The sequence below is a fragment of the Hylobates moloch genome, unplaced genomic scaffold, assembly GCF_009828535.3.
Source record: "Hylobates moloch isolate HMO894 unplaced genomic scaffold, HMol_V3 SCAFFOLD_20, whole genome shotgun sequence".
NCBI lineage: Eukaryota > Metazoa > Chordata > Mammalia > Primates > Hylobatidae > Hylobates > Hylobates moloch.
Window position 1 is genome coordinate 40,128,039 of NW_026652295.1, and position 17,887 is coordinate 40,145,925.

The window sequence follows — 17,887 nt, forward strand, 5'->3', positions numbered from 1 at the left end:
AACCCCATCTCTACTAAAAATACAAAAATTAGCTGGGCATGGTGGCAGGCACCTGTAACTCCAGCTACTTGGGAGGCTGAGGCGGGAGAACTGCTTGAACCCGGGAGGCGGAGGTTGCAGTGAGCTGAAATCACGCCACTGCACTCCAGCCTGGGCCACAAGAGCGAAACTCTGTCTCAAAAAAAAAAAAAAAAAAAAAATCATGGACTTGTCACAAAAACCATAACTGCCCCAAATTCCCCAGAGTGAAGCCCTTACCTCGATTAGGCCTGCCCTGTGTCCAACCCAGGACCACACCAGAAAAGATTCCCTAAGAAGATGATATCCACTGGGCCAGAATTTAAAAATAATTATATTAATAATAAATATGTTAAATTACATTTAAAACAATAAATAGAAAAATAAACTGATAAATAAAATCAACAGGTACAAAATGTTTCAAAATTCCAACCAAAAAAAACACACACGGACAGTCGGCAGACAAGACAAATGGACAGAACGGGAGGGCGCTAAACGCAATCACAGGAACCCTTCACAGTTGACGTCTCGGCTCCCTCCTCGCCTGGTCACCCTTCTCTCCCCAGCCTGGAGACAGACCAGGAGACTCGGTGTCTATCTCTGGAGACTCCAGCCAGCACAGGGAAGCATCTGGTCCCACCTCCATGCCTTCTGCAAAGCAACCCTGAACCCTGGGAAGGGTGGGTTCAGAGGACAGGAGTGTGAGACAGAGGCCGGATCATGGTGGGGCAAAGGGTGGTGAGGACTGGGACGTCCCTACAGAGGCAGGTCGGTGCTGTTGTGCCGGGTTTTCCTGGCGGTGCCATCGTCTCGGGGCAGAGCTCTCTGCAGGTTGGACATGGCCACGGTCTTTTTGAGGTCAATCACGGCGTAGGAGTCTGAGCTTCGGGCAGGGTGGGTGGTGGGCATGGGGGCCTGGGGGCTCGAGGGGTTCTGGGACCCCTTAGGGCGGTCTCCACCCCAGCCCTTTAGCTCCACCTGGATGTAGTTAAGCTGCCTTGGGGGCTCGGGCCCCGGCCGGCGGAAATCAAAGTTGAAGACCCTTGGGGAGCCGCGGCGGCGGGTCAGTGGCACAGGAAAGCTGCCGTGGCTGCGGATGGCGGCCCGGGTGCTGGTGGGCTTCTGCAGTGGGGTCTCGTCCTCCTCACCATCAGGGAAGCCATTGGAAGAGGGTGTGAGCCCATCCCTCAAGTCCCCATCATCCCCAGCCTCCCCTCCCAGCTGCTGGGCTTGGCTTTCCCACACAGGGGGCAGCGGGGGCAGGTTCTCATAGTGCAGCAGGGCGGCCCGGCGGTGGGCAAGGCCATTCCAGCCTGGGTCCTCTGGGCTCAGTCTCCAGCCAGCCCCTCGCCGCAGCCCCCCGCTGACGTTCTCGTAGGTGCACTTAGGCTGGGCTGGGCACTCGGAAGGGGCCTCATTGTTATTATTGTGGTGTGGGGGGTCATGCAGGCTGGGACAGAGGCCCTGGCACTTCACCATGTGCCGCCGAGCAGGGGTCGGGCCCAACACAAACTTCACCTGGCCTGGCTGCAAGAACACCTGTGGGTCCCGTTGGTCAGGACCCCGGGCCTGTGGGAGGAAGGGTGCCTGACCCTCAGGCAGGGGCTGCAGGCAGTGGCGGCCCCTGCGGTGGTCATCTTCACTGGCCGGTGTGTTGACATAGGTGTGGGACTGGGGAAAGAGTCCAAATGAGGCAGGAGTGTCCCAGGACAGGGAGAAAAGCGAACAGAAGGGACAGGATGAGAGAAAAGCAGCACACAGAAAAAGAGCTAGAGTTTCTTCCTCCTTGTCCTCCAACCCTTCTGAGGAAGCTGCTCCCTTTTGGGGACAGGAAGGGACCGTTACAATGTTCTTCCCCTTCCCGTGATCCTTACTGGGAGGAGGTAGCCTTATTTCCCATCCCTCGTCCCCACCCAGACCAACAGGGCACGGGCTGGCCGGCTGCGTGCTCACCTGCTCATCAGGAGCAATGAGGGCATGGGTGGACTCTTCCCCAAGCGAGGGGTGCCGCAGGCTGCTTGTCGAGAGCCGCCGGGGAGCTGAGCATCGTGGGCCCTCTCCAGGGCAGCCATTGGAAAAGCTGGAGACAGTGTAGCCTAGAGCTGAGCACAGGGGAGACAAGCCCAGGAGAGGGGAACTTAAGCCACCTGACAACCACTTGCAGCTGTGTGTGCGGCATCCTGGGACTCCTTTAATGGAGGAGAGATGCTCTCAGGGCCTCACAGTGGTTAAACCCCACTGAGCCACCAGCCCCCCAATATCCTTCATCTTTCCTCTGCTCTTCAAACCCTGCCCTTTCCCTCAAGCTCAGCTTGAAGCACCTCACCACTGTCTCCATTATAGACTCACCCGAAACGCATAAAGCACATCTTGTTGTCACTGAACTGTCCCTTTGCTTCATTCTAGGTCTACCAGTAAGGTCCAGGGAAGCTCCTCAAAAAAAGGGACTGTGCTTCTATTTCTCCTGTCCCCCATGGGCCAGTCCAGGGAGCACAGAACACCAAACAGGTGCCTGATCTGAATTCAATGACTGAACAAGCAGAAATTGTAGGACCCTCTCCAGAATACAGTCATGGCCAGAGATGCCTGCACCAGCAGCAAGGAGGGTATATGGGGATGACCCAACAGACAGAGGAAGAAAGCAAAAAAACTCCAGACTGCCATTTCTACGGAAACCCAAAGTCTTCCTGTCTGCTCCCCAACCATCAGTCAATACAAGGCCCAGGACTCAACAGCCTCAGTTTGAGTCCCCTAGCCCAGCCCAGGACTTATCGATCCTCAAGAATGGTTCTGATCATGGACAACTGCCCTGGAAGCCTGGCTCACCCAGCCTTCCCCCAACCTGCCAGCTTGACTTGTCCCTCAGATTTGTGTTTCCTAGGACTGTGTGTGTGTGTGTGTGTGTGTGTGTGTGTGTGTGTGTACACTGGGGTCTCCTCACCATTGGGAGGCTGGGGGGCTCGAGGGAGGTCAAGCTCAGCGGGGTGGCTATTGCGGGTGATGATGACAGGCTCTTCCATCACATTGATGCTGTTGCACTGCATCAGATCCTGAAGGAGGTTGAAGATTTCCTCAGCCCGGGAACACTTAAATGCAAATATTCCTGGAGAAGGAGGGGAAGAAATGACCCTAGGCAATAGGGAAGGACCAGAGGAGCTCAACAGATGCACAATGTGCAGGAAATGTCCCTGAACTCCAGTCCCAGGCCTGCAGGGGCAGGAGAGCCTCTCCTCATCTTGAGCATTCTTTTTCTTTTTTTTTTGAGGTGGAGTTTTGCTCTTGTTGCCCAGGCTGGAGTGCAAGGGTGCGATCTCAGCTCACTGCAACCTCTGCCTCCCAGGTTCAAGCAATTCTTCTGCCTCAGCCTCTCAAGTAGCTGGGATTACAGGCGCCCGCCACTACGCCCGGCTAATTTTTTGTATTTTTAGTTGAGACAGGGTTTCACCATGTTGGTCAGGCTGGTCTCAAACTCCTGACCTCAGGTAATCCGCCTGCCGCGGCCTCCCAAAGTGCTGAGATTACAGGCGTGAGCCACCACACCTGGCCCTGGGCATTCTTTCTAGGTCTGCTCTAGAATCCAAGAGCTACTAGAAAGGCTGGGCCCAAGGTACCCTGCCCCACCACGCTCACACCACATTGAACACTCCAGCTATATTCCTCTGAAGCAAAATCATTTTCATAAGGATGTATGTGTTCAGGGGTCACAAGAAGAGAATCACAACCAAGGTGGAGGCCGGGCATGATGGCTCACGCCTGTAATCCCAGCACTTTAGGAGGCCGAGGAGGGTGGATTACCTGAAGTCAGGAGTTCAAGACCAGCCTGGCCAACATGGTGAAACCCTGTCTCTACTAAAAATACAAAAAATTAGCCAGGCGTGGTGGTGGGCACCTGTAATCTCAACTACTCAGGAGGCTGAGGCAGGAGAATCGTTTGAACCTCAGAGGTGGAGGTTGCAGTGAGCCGAGATTGTGCCACTGCACTCCAGCCTGGGTGACAGAGCGAGACTCCATCTCAAAAAAAAAGAAAAAAGAAAAGAAAAAAAAAAACAAAACCAAAAACCAAGGTGGAAAGGATAGTATTAGATGAGTGAACATTCTTTTTTTTTTTTTTTCGGAGACGGTGTCTCGCCCTGTTGCCCAGGCTGGAATGCAGGGGTGCAATCTCAGCTCACTGCAAGCTCCGCCTCCCGGCCATTCTCACGCTATTCTCCTGCCTCAACCTCCCGAGTAGCTGGGACTACAGGCGCCTGCTACCACACCCGGCTAGTTTTTTGTATTTTTAGTAGAGACGGGGTTTCACCATGTTAGTCAGGATGGTCTCGATCTCCTGACCTCGTGATCCGTCCACCTCGGCCTCCCAAAGTGCTGGCATTACAGATGTGAGCCACCGCGCCCAGCCAGGTGAGTGAACACTCTACCTCACATGCTTCCCCCACCTTCCTCTGCCTAACACCCCCTGCTTCCTAGGAAAAAAAGCTCCATCCAGAGCTCCAGCCCTCAGATCGCTGATGACAAGAGGGTCTACTCTGTCCCCTGCTTCTTCACTTATTAGCCCAGTGTGTGGCCAGAAAGCGAATGCCTACTGTATATAGGTTCCTGACCTCATAGATTAAACTCTGGCGCGGGAAGGAAGAAATCATGGGCAGACTAGCTAAAGGCAAATATGGCAAGGCAATCACATGGCTCCTCAATGCAGCCAGCCTTATAGCCCTTCAAACTGCAACACTGCAACTCAAGGTCCCAGGAACAGCAGGACTGGGCTGAGTGTCTGTCAATCAGGGAACTCAAAGATGCCCTTGGGGTATTGGGCCAGCATGGACTCCTACACTCCCCTCTGTAACAGGGGGACCTGGGACCTAGGGGAGGCTACCTGGGGTATGCCTGTGCATATACCCACAACTAAGACACAATTAGCCTGGGGAATGGGACAACTATGGTTTGCACAAATAGGATGGGGAGGAAATAGGGAAGAAAAATAATTACTCTGGCAAAATATGACGAGAAGTAGAAAAGACTGGGAAAGACTGGAGTTGTAGAGAACCCCGTGTTGGGGCCAGGGGTAGCCCCTCTGGGAATCCAAGTGTAGATCAAACATCACTAGGAGCAAGGATGCCTCTGCCCGCTCTGCCTGCTCACCCAGCACCCCTGCCTCTGCCTCATGAATTCCAAGGGTAAAATGCATGGAGGGAAGTCTCCTCCAGCAAACATGACCTCGGAGGCTCACTATTCTGTTGGCAGCCTCATCAGAGAAGCTTGTTCATTCCACCTCTGCACAGTCATAATCCCAAACTGCACTGAACATAATCCCATGCAAGATTCCTTTTGCACAGCTTAAGTCTGGATCCTAAGAGATAAACTCAGACCATGCCACTCTTTCAGAGAGCTGTGGCTGGCTCTAGCCTTGACCTTATGGAATAACCTACCACCCCTGATCTCTGACTGCAGGAAGAATACATCACACGCTACTGCCCACAGGTGATGGGGATAACACTAACCTCTTGAGGGCTAATCTATACATTAGGAACCCTGGAGTCTTGCGTAAGCCCCTATCCCAGGGTGGGGAAGGGCCTGGTACTCACCCTGGCCTGTCTGACATCGGCGGCCACTCTCAAAGGAAAAGAGGTTGGAGTCGTAGCCATAGCGCCGCAGGCAGAGGTAAGGCCAGCGGACGGCCTCACGCCGATGCAGGTGCAGCACCAGCTCACTCTGTGTCAGCTCCATCACCCCAGAGCCCAGCTCCACCCCCTCGTCATCCACATTTGTCACCTGGAGGGGAGAGGACAGAAGGGTCAATGAGTGAGTCCAACAAGTGTTTGCATGGGTCCCTGAGGCACTGGGAGACAATCTGATGCAGGACAAGAGGTGTGGTACCAAAGGTCACATCCGACTATCACAGACTCTACCGAATGCCACATAACTATATGAAGCAGTGCCATGGGCCCACGGCAGTTCTCTGGGCAAATCCTACTTCTCTGGTGCTGAGTTTTGTCATACGGACAGTGAGGGAAGGGGTAGGTAGATGACTTCCAAGGTCAGTTTGTTAGATAACAAATGTTAGATGACCCCAGACAGCCCATGCCTTAGTATCCAAGGGCCAGATGTTAATGGGGAATGGGGTTCAATGGTAAATTCAAAATCTTGAGACTGGGACACCCTGACCTAGGAAAGCCAAGCCCAAGTGCATATCTCCTCTACCACCTCCCCAACTGCATGCCCTTACTGAGGGCTCCCTCTTCTGGTGGGCAGGAGAAACATGTGCTTCAATATGCCCCAGAATGAGGAGGAAGGAGGAGGCTCCCTCTAGAGAGGTGGGCGGGGGAGGGCACAGGTCGACTTGGGTCTGCCCTCAGCTTCCCACAGCAAACAGCAAACACTGATGTTGTGCTTACTGTGTGCTAAGCACTATTTAATTTTATTTATTTATTTATTTATTTATTTATTTTTTTTTTGAGATGGCACCTCACTCTGTCGCCCAGGCTGAAGTGCAGTGGTGCGATCTCAGCCCACTGCAACCTCCATCTCCCGGGTTCAAGTGATTCTCCTGCCTCAGCCTCCCGAGTAGCTGGGATTACAGGCGTGTGCCACCATACCCAGCTAATTTTTGTATTTTTAGTAGAGATGGGGTTTCGCCATGTTGGCCAGGCTGGTCTCTAACTCCTGACCTCAGGTGATCTGCCTGCCTTGGCCTCCAAAAGTGCTGGGATTACAGGCGTAAGCCACCGTGCCTGGCCACTACGCACTATTTTAAATACTTTACATATATTAACTCACAAATACAGAATTTTGTTTTCTCTTAAAAAAAAAAGGGGGGATATATAAAGTTATAAAAATACACTGACAACAGTTCCAAAAGCACCATTATGGCATTTCTTCATTCTTGGTAATATCAAGAGCCATGAAAACAGCAGTGGTCTGGGCCTCTTTCCCTCAGGCTACTTGACAGGGTGTGAGCTCGAGAAGTCTCCATAAGCCTACAACCTCAGCCTGGCATTTGATTTGCTGTTAGAGAAGCTGAGGCAACTCCATTAAATTGTGTCTGAGCCCAAGAGGCCATGTTGGGAACACAGGAGAGGCGAGGGCTCTGGGTACCTTGAACTTGGTGGGGTGGTTGTCCGGAACACTGTCTCTGTTCAGGCAGCTGCAGCAGCTCCCCATGGTGTCAGAGCAGCCAGCCTGCCCTAGGAAAAACATATGGGATATGCAGGTCACCAACTTCAGCTTCAAAAAACCCTGCTCTGGGGAACTTGGGCAGAAGCACCTCATTGTGATCACCTACTCTGTCCAAGAGCCTGTGCGATACAGACCCTCCCTCAAAGACTTCGCATTCTCAATCCCGGGCCAGACACACATTGGATAAATGTTAATTCAAGTTACAATGTGTTAAGGATGAATGCTGATGGGGGGCTGGAGAGAGCTTCTCAGAGGTAACATTTGATCTGGACCTTAAGAATATGTAGGATTCTGACCCATGTAATGACCAGGAAGGCAGGGACACAGGCAGGAAGAAAAGTAGGGGTCCAGGAGAAGTGATCTGCAGCAGATGGAGATGGGTGCCAGCCCGAGCCCCTTATTTGGATTCAGCAAAGAAATTGTCACTTGGGGGTCTCAGACACTTTGGTCTGTACCTGTCTTTTTTTTCCTCCCTTTTTACCTCATCCATTCCACTTCATCCAAGTTCTCTCTTCTCCCTTACTACCATCCCAACATCCAGTGCAAATTTATCTTTTTGATGCCCTCTTCAAATGAGTTGTTGCATTGTGATCATAAAGATCTATTCAGAAGACTGAACATTTAAAACAGTGCACAGTTTTAATAACCTCAATTGGATATTTCTTCATTAAAAAAAAAATGCTGGGTTTCCTTCCCTTTTTCTGAAGGGGAGACCAGAGGCCTTACTATTTGGCTCTTCCTTCCAGGATTCTGGTACTTGGATTATATGTCACAATAGTCAGGACTCTGCCCAGAATGAAGAGGACACCACCCAGGCTTGAATGACCTAAGGGAACAAGAAATGCATGGACCAGGCCGGGCGCGGCGGCTCACGCTCGTAATCCCAGCACTTTGGGAGGCCGAGGCGGGCGGATCATGAGGTCAGGAGATCGAGACCACGGTGAAACCCCATCTCTACTAAAAATACAAAAATTAGCCGGGCGTGGTGGTGGGCGCCTGTAGTCCCAGCTACTCGGAGAGGCTGAGGCAGGAGAATGGCATGAACCCAGGAGGTGGGGCTTGCAGTGAGTCAAGACTGCGCCACTGCACTCCAGCCTGGGCGACAGAGGGAGACTCCGTCTCAAAAAAAAAAAAAAAAAAAAAAAAAAAAGAAATGCATGGACCAATGCCAAGCAGAAGTTTTAAGGGGCTGCAACTTATCTCAGGAAATGAGTCTGTAGGATTGGCTATCCTTCTAGGAGTCCTGCTGAATGGTAAAGCTTTGAACAACCAGGTGACCTGTACCCTCTGTTCCTCCCAACTTGGGAAACGCCATAAAACTGACCCCTATACACAGCTCTTACCTCACCCAGGCCATTGGGGAGCTGACCGTGGGAGGGGCATGGGGAAGGGTTCCCACTTTATTCCCCCCGTCCTTGGTGGGCTGTCATGGCAAACAGTCTGCAGAGAAGTCACCCGGATCCCTCTGAGATACACCTGGGGCTCACCTAGCATAGGAAACAGACACTGATTAATAAAACCTTCTATCTTCACCCCCAACTGTTAATGAAACTGACCTAACAGTCCATCCCACCTGGGTATCTGTTCCAGCCCTAATGGGATAAAAACACCAAAGAAGAAAGTAAAATCAAGGGCAAAGGGAGCACAAATCCCAAGCACCACGGGCCCTGAGAGGGACAGACTCCCAGAACATCAATGAGTTTGAAGTCTAAGACGACCCAAGCCCTTTTAAGTCACTTTAGATCTCCCTCTGAGTCCTGTTACAATAAACGCCAAAACCATCACCTTACCTTTGCAGAGAACTTTAACTCTACAAAGAGCTTTCTCAAAAGGACACTGTGATATAGTAGAGACAGCACTGGTTTAAGACTCAGGAAATCATACTCCAGTCAGTTTTGTTGCTACTAAGTATCTGGGAGACTTAAGTTAACGCCCCCCCCCCCAACTCCCACCTAAGGCCTTAGTTTTTGGGGGAACCATCTATAAACTGGGGAGCTTCTAGCTTAAATAACTTGTAGAGGTAAAAATGTAAGACAAACATCACTAAAATTGACATGTTCCTCTTCCAAGACAGGCTGCTTCAATTTCGCATTTGGAAGCTTGATAGATTTTCTGCTCCCCAAGCTCTGAAAGGCCTAATTTTAACATAAATGTTAACAGTAAGCCAAAATTTCAGAGCATCTGAGCCCGAGGTAGACAAGTCAACAAGCCAGGACTCTGCAGACCCTGGACATCCCACATTCCTGCTCTGAAGAAACACTTCCCAGGGCCCCTTGCACCCTGCATCCTTGGACAACTTCCAGGTAACAGGACCCCATCCCCTTGGTCTGGCTTATTTTCTGGAAGGAAGAAGCAGGCTCAGGGAGGTGTGCACAGACTAAAGACAGGTTGCTGGGAATACTGGGGCTTGAGCCACCAACGGGGGCAGGGCGGGGGCACTGAAACGAAGAACTCTAGGGTGCAAGATGGGGGAGGGGTTGCATTTCCCTATCACCATCTCTTCTCCTTAAGATATCAGGATGTATCAGATAGCCCACTGAGGAGGGACTGCATTGAGGGGAAATGGGGAGAGGCCTCTGGTCTGGGATAGGTATGGATCAGGGGCAGGAGTGAGAGGGGGCTGTGGGGACTGAAAACGTATGAGGACGTTTGGGGAAACATGAGCAAGAATTTTGGATGTGGGCATTTTGGATAGTGCAAGGAGAATGGGGATATGAGGGATCCTAGGAATTTCCGGGCAGTGGAAGCATTTGGGGGCATCCAAGAGAAATGGTGGGTCCGTGGGCATAGCAGGAGATTTGTTGAGTGAGTGAGGGGGTTCTGAGGGCTCCAGGAGATAAGATGATGTGTCCAGGGCGGAGAGGTTAGAGGTGGGTTGGGGAAGCCAGAGGCTACAGGACAGGCTGCAGGACTGTCAAGGGGAATTTCTAGATACCCGTAAGGAATGAGGAGATCTGGGTGCGCGCTGTCCCCGGATCCCCGCCCCCAGCCCCGGTGCTCCGCCGCCCGCCCGCCCGGGGCTTCCTAGGGAGGGAGTGGAGACTGCGGCGCGGCGCGGCGCGGCCTCGGTGAAGCCGCCTCGTCCCCGCCCGCCGCGCCCCGACTCACATCGCCCCGCGGCCCAGGCGGCGCCGGGCCCCGCTCCCGGGTCCCGCTGCAGCAGCCGCCGCCCGCCCGGAGCTAAGGCCTCCCCGCCCCGCCCCGCGGCCGCGGGGTCGGAGGTCACCGGCAGCACCAACGAGACGCTGCGGGCGGGCGGACCCGAGCGGGGGCGACCGGCACGCAGCCTAGAAGGTCCCTTTGGAGGACTTTGCAGTCGGGAGCAGTGAGCATGCGCAGACGCCAGAGGGCGCTCCTGGCCAGGGACTGAGCAAGCCTGGCGGGGACAGGGCGGAGCCTGCGGCGGAGGCGGGGCGCAGAGGCGGGGCTGAGGACACCACAGTTGGGGGTGCTCCGGGGAGCGGAAAGGGGACGGAGGGTTGGGCAAGAAACGAAGGGAAGGGGAGAGGGTCTGAAGGGACCTGAAAGGAGAAGGGCAAGACGATGGAACCCGGAAGAGGGTTGAGGGGAGGGGAAGGGGCCGGGGGACCACTGGGGACAAGGGGGAGAGAACTTAAGGGAAACACGCGGAGGACCCGGCTGGGAGACTAGAGGGAGAGTTTGGGAAGACCTGGGAACTGCGGAGAGACAGGGCTGCGGGTCCGGCGAGGCGTTTCCATTCAGCGAATGGTTGAGAACCCAGCGTAAATGCGGCTCCCGGCGTCTGCTGGATGCCTGCCGGGCGCAGTCCCAGCCAGAGCCCTTGCTCCTGCATGGCAGAGGCCGTGGAGCCCGCACATTTCCACCCTGAGATCCCACAAATGTGGTTTTGTTTTCCTTTCTTTTTTTCCCCAATCTGCAGCTCCAGGCCCCTCCCTGAGCCGCCCCTCTCCACCAGCCGGGGAGGGGTGGGCGGGGGCCGCTGGGGCGTGGGAGAGGAAGGGCCGTGCTATTAGGGCGGGCGGGGGCGGGCGGAGGCGGGCGCTGAGGCCTTGGGGTGGGGACCGGGTGAGGGGCCTGACGGCAGAGTCGGTCCAGAACTGCCCGGGCAGCGACGCACAGCGAGGGTGAGACCCCAGCGGAGTCCTGGTCCCCTCCCCTAAAATCCCAGCAGCCAGACCGGGAACCCCAGCGGACTCGGGAAACACCGCGTCCCAGCCCCGGAGGCGGGCCCGCCAAGTTCTAGAAAAACTTTGGGGATCTATCGAGAGGGCAGTTGGCGGGACTAGCCACTCCCCTTCCTTCTCCCTCCCAGAAGATTTCTGTCCCCAGAAATCTTGCCCATCCCTCCACCTCCCCAAGCCCTAAGTCCTCTCGGGCTCTGCCCTTCAGGGCAGCGGGTGTTGGGGATGTCCAGCTCCTGAGCCCTCTTGCACCTGCACGGAGGCAAGACAAGGGATTCAGCTCTGTCCCTTATCTGAGGTGGGAGGGGGAAGGGAATTATGGAAAGAATCCAGCTGGCCTGTTAGTAAGGGTGCTCCAGTGCTAGGTGGAGGTGGAGTTTGGCTGCCTTTGGGGAGCTGGAAGGGTGAGGAATAGAGGCCTGATTTCTGAGCGTTGTTTCTGTGTTGGACAATTCGAAGAGGGTGCAAGTCCCCTCCTGGGGCCCCAGATGCCCCCTCCTTTCTTGCTGCCTGGAGCAGGGGCAGTGCTGTTAGTGGCTACTCCTGGTGTAAACACCCCATCCTGGCCACCTTTCACAGGAAACCTGACCTGAGGGACAGAAGAGGAAGGAAGCAGGTGGGTGTGAAGCCAGGAAGGAGGGAAGGGTGGTACAGGACATTTGAAGTGGGAGTGGAGGGGCGGTGCTGAGGAGGGTTCGGTGCTGGGAAGCAATATTAACTGTACGGTCCAAACCCTCACCTCAACCCCAGTACAAATCCCTGGCCCAGTCTTACAGAGGCCAGGGATTTGATGATGACCCTCCTGTGCCCAGCTTCTTTCAGAATCTATCCCAGCTGTCAGAAGCCAGGTCCCCCTAAGGCTTCCCTTAGCCTCTGGTATGATCTTGGGCAAGTTAATTAACTTGTTTCAACTGTCAAGTGGAATAAAAGAGATTACCTCATAAGATTATTGTTAGGATGGACTATATTATGTAATATTCTAGAAGAGTCCTTGGCACAGAGTAAATATTATTAAAAAGTTTGCTCTGCTTATTTTTTTCTCCAGGGTTTGTGTATGTCTGTCCAGAGCTCTGATCCCATTCTACCTGGTTTCATCTTTGTCTTACTCACTATGAGCTCCCTGAGGGCGGGGCTCATCTCTTCTCTACATTAATAGTCACTTTTTTTGTTTTGAGACGGAGTCTCACTCTGTCGCCCAGGCTGGAGTGCAGTGGCGTGATCTCAGCTCACTGCAACCTCTGCCTCCCAGGTAGGTTGGAGCGATTCTCCTGCCTCAGCCTCCGGAGTAGCTGGGATTACAGGCACACGTTACCACGCCCAGCTTATTTTTGTATTTGTAGTAGAGATGGGGTTTCCCCATGTTGGCCAGGATGGTCTCGAATTACTGACCTCAGGTGATCCGCCCGCCTCGGCCTCCCAAAGTGCTGGGATTACAGGCATAAGCCACTGTGCCCAGCCAATGGTCACTTCTTTTTTTTTTTTTGAGACAGAGTCTTGCTCTGTCGCCCAGGCTGGAGTGCAGTGGCGCGATCTCAGCTCACTGCAAGCTCCACCTCCTGGGTTCGCACCATTCTCCTGCCTCAGCCTCCGGAGTAGCTGGGACTACAGGTGCCCACCACCACGCCCGGCTAATTTTTTTTGTATTTTTAGTAGAGACGAGGTTTACACCGTGTTAGCCAGGATGGTCTCGATCTGACCTCGTGATCTGCTTGTCTCGGCCTCCCAAAGTGCTGGGATTACAGGCCTGAGCCACCGTGCCTGGCCAATAGTCACTTCTTACCCCCAAGATATTGTGGTCATATCAGGAGCTGCCGAGAGGAAAGCTGAAGAGATGAACTTAGATTATCCAATGCAATTGCTGCTATATATAAAAGTGCAAGGTGTTCCTCTGTCTTCGAGGAACTTATAGACTAAATTAGGAGCCGAGAGAGATGCAGGGAGCAAAGATAAAAACATTAGGTGCTAAATCTTGGGGCACTGCTTGCTTCAAGAGCTCAGGGAAGGGAGAGCTGGTATGGTCACAGAGGCTGAGAAGGGCTTCCTGATAAGGGGATCTTTTAACCAGAGGCCCAAGCCTATGTAGCTGGAAAAACTGGGCCCATGTAGGAAGCTGTGAACAAGCAGGCTCACTGGGGCTGGGGGGGCACGGTGAGAAATGGTGGAAGTTAAGGCTGATGAGGTAAGGAGAGAGTGCCCAAAGGCCCACCAGAAAGGCAAAATGCCCTCTCCTTCTACCATGGGCCTCCTCTTACCTCCATCCCCATCTTGGGAGACCCCAGAATTTGAACTTCAGAAATTCTGCACCAAAAGACCTGACCTCAAGACCTGGCTCTGCCACTTACTAGCTATTTGACCTGGGCATGCTGCTCAAGGTCTGATCCTCAGTTGGGCCATCTGTAAGATGGGGATAATGCTACCTAAGCCGTTTGGGTGTTGGGAGGACTGAGGGAAATAATACCTATAAAGCACTTAACACTTCCTAGCACATCGTAACGGCCTAATACATGGAGGTGTTCTTATTGTTTTGGGGTAGGCTTTGCCACTAATGTCAGTGCAGAACTCTGGCTGGCCCCACCAAGAAGACAGCCCCAAGCCCCAGGGTCCAGGTCCACCAGCCAACTCAGACAGTGACTCAGGCCACCTGCCGGGGGAGGACCCTGAGGATACCTATGCTCAGGTAGTAGAGTCGTGCCCTTCCTCTGAGACCAACATGTCCTCTATCCTGTGGAGTGGCCACCCTTTTCCACCAGCCCGGAGGTAGTCTGACTTCGTGCCTAATCTCTTGTTGCCTTTTTCTCTTTTCAGGAATTCGTGTCTCTGCACCTGCTTAGAACATGGGGTTTTGACTTTAAACTCATTCACATGAGTATTCATTACCTCTCCTAGGGGGTCTGTGTTGTCAAACCAGACTCTAGGGGCTTTGGCCCCAAGATGTGAAGGGGGTTAAGAAGGGAAAGCATAAGAAGGGAAGCTGTTTTGGGGTTTGGGGCCTCCCCAGCCTCCCTCAAGGAAGACCACACATGCGGGCGTCAGTCAGCTATCCTTGCACTCAGTGAGGATGTGCAAAGAGGACCCTCCCAAATGGAGGGCATGCTTAGAAGCTGCTCTAGATTGGAGAAGAGGTGGCAATGATGAGGGGGAAAGAAGGAGAAAGGAAGGAAAAACCTAGTTTCACTCCTCCCCTTCTTCCATGTCTCCTCAGGGTCCTGCAGTTCTGAGCTTGGGTTCCCTTTGCCTGGACACCAACCAAGCCCCCAACTGGACTAGGCTTCAGACCCTCCTGCAGCAACTCCCTCCGCAGGACATTGATGTGGGTCTCCTCTCCCCATATTCCCTCTCTTGCCTTTCCTTCCCCCCTCTCTTTTCTTACTGTGGGAAGAACCTCAGTCCAGAAGTTAAGGGATGTGGATTTAACGCCCAGCTATGGCACTGGTTGGGGCGTCATTCTCCCCCTGCCTGAGTTTTCACATTGGCAATAACAATAGCAGGTGCAGTAACATCTGCTCCGCCCACCACAACGCTTAGTTCAAGAGCAAATGAGAAAATGGACATGAACGACTTTTGAAACGGATAATGGAATGTACAAATGTAGAGAGTGTGGTTGTTACATATTTATTGAGGGTCTACATGTGCCCAGCCTAAAGGCTTACAATTCAATTGGGGAGGCAAGACAGGAGTATATGAAATAATTTGAGGAAATGCAAGAATGGGAAGTGATACTGAGCTCTTAGCTCATTGGGAACAAGGACCTAATGGTGACAGGGCTAAGTGCTGTGGGCCTGTCAGGACCTGACTGATGACATTCCTAGGGGGGCAGGGTGAGACTGAGGTGGCTTTCTTGAGCTCCTTTCCTTCTCCTTCTATTTCCTCTTCTATGCCATTATCTCTGGCATCTCCCTGAGGTTCTACAACCTTTCTCTGACCCAGCAGCCAAGCCTTTTTTCCTCCAACCAATGCTCAATCTTTTCTGCTGGAGCTCTCCCAGTAATTGTAGAGGACTGTTTCTGCAGGAGCGCTACTGCCTGGCCCTTGGGGAGGAGGAGCGGGCCGAGCTGCGGCTCTTCTGTGCCAGGCGGAAGCAGGAAGCCCTGGGACAGGGGGTAGCCCGCCTGGTACTTCCCAAGCTTGAAGCACACACCTGTGAGAAGGTATGTAGCACCCCTCCCGCCAAGTTCCCCTTCCTCTATTCTTTGCCCTCTCATTTCTGCAGAAGGGGCTAGCCTCTGGGATTCTGGCTGGGAAACAGGAAAAACAGAAACCAAGTTTGGGAGCTCTTGGTATAGGTTGCAGCGGATGTGGGCTTGCTAGGGTATGGCGAGAACAGGTTGGGATCCGACTGCAAGAGCAAGGAGGGAAGTTAGGATGGTAGTGCTTACTCCGACCCCCTCAGCACCTCCCCTCTGACAGTGTAGGGAGCTGCTGAAGCCAGGGGAGTACGGAGTGTTTGCAGCCCGGGCAGGGGAACAGCGCTGCTGGCACCAGCCTTGCTTTGCCTGCCAGGCCTGTGGCCAGGCCCTGATAAACCTCATCTACTTCTACCATGATGGACAACTCTACTGTGGCCGTCATCATGCAGAGTTGCTGCGCCCGCGCTGCCCGGCTTGTGACCAGGTACAGCCTGGAGGGGAGGAACTGGGGGTCTGCCCAGGGTCCAGAGTGGCAGGATACAAAGGGACACTCTCCTGGGCCACAGTTTCTCCCAGTATCAGGGAGTGGGGAGAAGTAGGAACCAGCTTGGGACTACCAAGTTCCCTGTGTTCTGACTTGAGCTCTGGGCATGTAGGACCCAGTGCCTTTCTCTCTGGCCTCCCCCACTGCAGAGTCCCTCAAATGTTCCTGGACTCACAGAATTTCTCTAGAGCAGGGACTCTTGGACACATGCTCATCTCAGTAGATGCCAAGTGCCTAGTGCTTTGCCTCATCATGCTAGAAATTCCCTTGATGTCAGCATAAAAGGAAGCCTGAAGCCCTGGGTTGGGAGTCCAGACCCCCAGGTCCCACTTCGAATTGTGCCACTTGCTAGCTGGGATCCTGGCTAAGCCAATCATTCCTCCCTGCGTCCAAGAGTGGCTGAGTGAATTAAATGGGAATTTATGCAGACGTGCTTTAGCGTTAACTGGATAAAAGGCGTGGTTACTGGATGAATGAATGAGTGAATGAATGAATGAAACGTTCCCCTCTCCCTCTCCCAGCTGATCTTCTCCTGGCGCTGCACCGAGGCGGAGGGACAGCGCTGGCATGAGAACCACTTCTGTTGCCAGGACTGCGCCGGGCCTCTGGGCGGGGGACGTTATGCCCTGGCTGGGGGAAGCCCCTGCTGCCCCAGCTGCTTCGAGAACCGCTACTCGGATGCAGGCTGGAGCTGGGCCGGGGCACTGGAAGGGCAGGCATTCCTTGGTAAGGGAGAGGATGCAGAGCAAAGCGGGAGGGAGCTTGGGCTGGGCTGTGGGGGTTCTCCCGGGCTGGGACCCTCGCCCCGGTCCCACGCCGTCCCGTCCCTCCAGGAGCGCCCCCACCGCACCCCCCAGACCCAAGCCTCGGGGCCCGCAGCTCTCACCGCGCGTCCCTGGCCGGAGCGTTCCAAGGGCCGCCCGAACCCACCCCGCGCCGCGGTCAGGGTTGCGGCGCCGGACTCCCTCCCAGGCGCGGGACTCCCTCCCAGGCGCGGGAGGCGGACGCCCTCTGGTGGAGGCGGGGAACCCTGGCGAGGACTCTCGGCGGCGGCGGCGCGCACGGCCCAGGGGCTGGGCGGGACGGGAGGCTGGGCCTCACCCCAGCTAGCTGCGGTGGAGGTCCAGCTCCGCGGCTCTGAGACCAGCGTTTCCGACCCGGCCCGGAACAGGGGATACTGGACCCGACCGAACTGAAGGAAGGGACCAAACCTCGGTGAACTCTGCAACCCTCTCCCGAACACTCCTTCTCGCTGCTGCCGGCGGTTCCAGCCTGCAAACTCAGGCGGGGCTGCCTGGATCCAGTCCCCAGCAGGAGAACCGACCTGGGGACAAAGCGGAAGCACCCAAAGGGCAGGAGCAATGCCGCCTGGAGACTCTTCGTGATCCCAAGGACACCCCTTTCTCCACCTGCTCCTCCTCCTCTGACTCGGAACCTGAAGGATTTTTCTTAGGCGAGCGCCTTCCCCAGTCCTGGAAGACCCCCGGAAGCCTCCAAGCAGAGGACAGCAACGCCTCTAAGAAGCACTGCACCATGTGCTAGTGGCGCAGCTCAGAGAGGGGATGTGAGTGGGAGGAAAGGGGTCTGTAAAGCGGGAGAACAAGGCTAGCATCCCCCTAACAATCCTAGACTGAGACGCAGTCAGGCGCACGCCCGCGAGAGGCGGAGAGGTGACAAGTTTGGAGTGCGCCCCCTTCAGTACTGCGCGTTCTAAGACTTTTGGTGGAGACTTTCTTGGCAAAACCCATTCCCCAAAGCTACGCTTCCCCTGCTGAGATAGCCCGTACCCCCACCTCCACAGGCTGGGACAGCCCCGTCCCCACCATCCTCTCCCAAGCCAATTAAATGATCACAGCACGCGTGAC

The 17,887-nt window shown here is 54.4% G+C and overlaps 2 protein-coding genes across 6 annotated transcripts; one reads left to right on the forward strand and one right to left on the reverse strand.

Moving 5' to 3' along the window:
- Positions 1–334: 334 nt before the first annotated feature.
- Positions 335–10,424, reverse strand: FRS3 (fibroblast growth factor receptor substrate 3). Of its 3 annotated transcripts, XM_058432637.1 has the most exons (9): positions 10,297–10,409; positions 9,228–9,323; positions 8,532–8,675; positions 7,108–7,196; positions 5,598–5,784; positions 2,960–3,121; positions 1,972–2,120; positions 997–1,689; positions 335–689 (listed from the first exon to the last, which is right to left on the reverse strand). In XM_058432637.1, the coding sequence occupies exons 4-9, from the start codon at positions 7,171–7,173 to the stop codon at positions 567–569; spliced, it is 1,380 nt and encodes a 459-aa protein (XP_058288620.1). In that variant the 5' UTR covers positions 7,174–7,196; positions 8,532–8,675; positions 9,228–9,323; positions 10,297–10,409; the 3' UTR covers positions 335–566. The 3 variants fall into 3 exon arrangements, with proteins under 3 accessions (XP_058288620.1, XP_031996933.1, XP_031996934.1); XM_032141043.2 differs by having other exon boundaries at positions 547–1,689; positions 10,297–10,408; XM_032141042.2 differs by lacking the exon at positions 9,228–9,323 and having other exon boundaries at positions 335–1,689; positions 10,297–10,424.
- Positions 10,425–10,547: 123 nt separating this feature from the next.
- PRICKLE4 (prickle planar cell polarity protein 4) lies at positions 10,548–17,822 on the forward strand. 3 transcript variants are annotated; one of them, XM_058432639.1, is made up of 8 exons: positions 10,548–10,636; positions 11,931–11,967; positions 13,885–14,028; positions 14,554–14,661; positions 15,362–15,499; positions 15,759–15,962; positions 16,544–16,748; positions 17,194–17,822. In XM_058432639.1, exons 3-8 carry the CDS (start codon positions 13,897–13,899, stop codon positions 17,562–17,564), a joined length of 1,158 nt encoding a protein of 385 aa, XP_058288622.1. In that variant the 5' UTR covers positions 10,548–10,636; positions 11,931–11,967; positions 13,885–13,896; the 3' UTR covers positions 17,565–17,822. The 3 variants fall into 3 exon arrangements, with proteins under 3 accessions (XP_058288622.1, XP_031996931.1, XP_031996930.2); XM_032141039.2 differs by lacking the exon at positions 10,548–10,636 and adding an exon at positions 11,234–11,294; XM_032141040.2 differs by lacking the exons at positions 10,548–10,636; positions 11,931–11,967 and adding an exon at positions 11,225–11,294.
- The last annotated feature ends 65 nt before the right edge of the window (positions 17,823–17,887 follow it).

Coding starts and splice junctions, on each gene's coding strand:
- PRICKLE4 (XM_058432639.1), top strand. CDS start 13,897: ATGTCAGTGCAGAACTCTGGCTGGCCCCACCAAGAAGACAGCCCCAAG. Junction 14,029..14,553: donor CTGAGGATACCTATGCTCAG/GTAGTAGAGTCG, acceptor ATGTCTCCTCAG/GGTCCTGCAGTTCTGAGCTT. Junction 14,662..15,361: donor TCCCTCCGCAGGACATTGAT/GTGGGTCTCCTC, acceptor CTGTTTCTGCAG/GAGCGCTACTGCCTGGCCCT.
- FRS3 (XM_032141042.2), bottom strand. CDS start 7,173: ATGGGGAGCTGCTGCAGCTGCCTGAACAGAGACAGTGTTCCGGACAAC. Junction 5,785..7,107: donor ACCACCCCACCAAGTTCAAG/GTACCCAGAGCC, acceptor TCTCCCCTCCAG/GTGACAAATGTGGATGACGA. Junction 1,690..1,971: donor TCATTGCTCCTGATGAGCAG/GTGAGCACGCAG, acceptor CTCTTTCCCCAG/TCCCACACCTATGTCAACAC.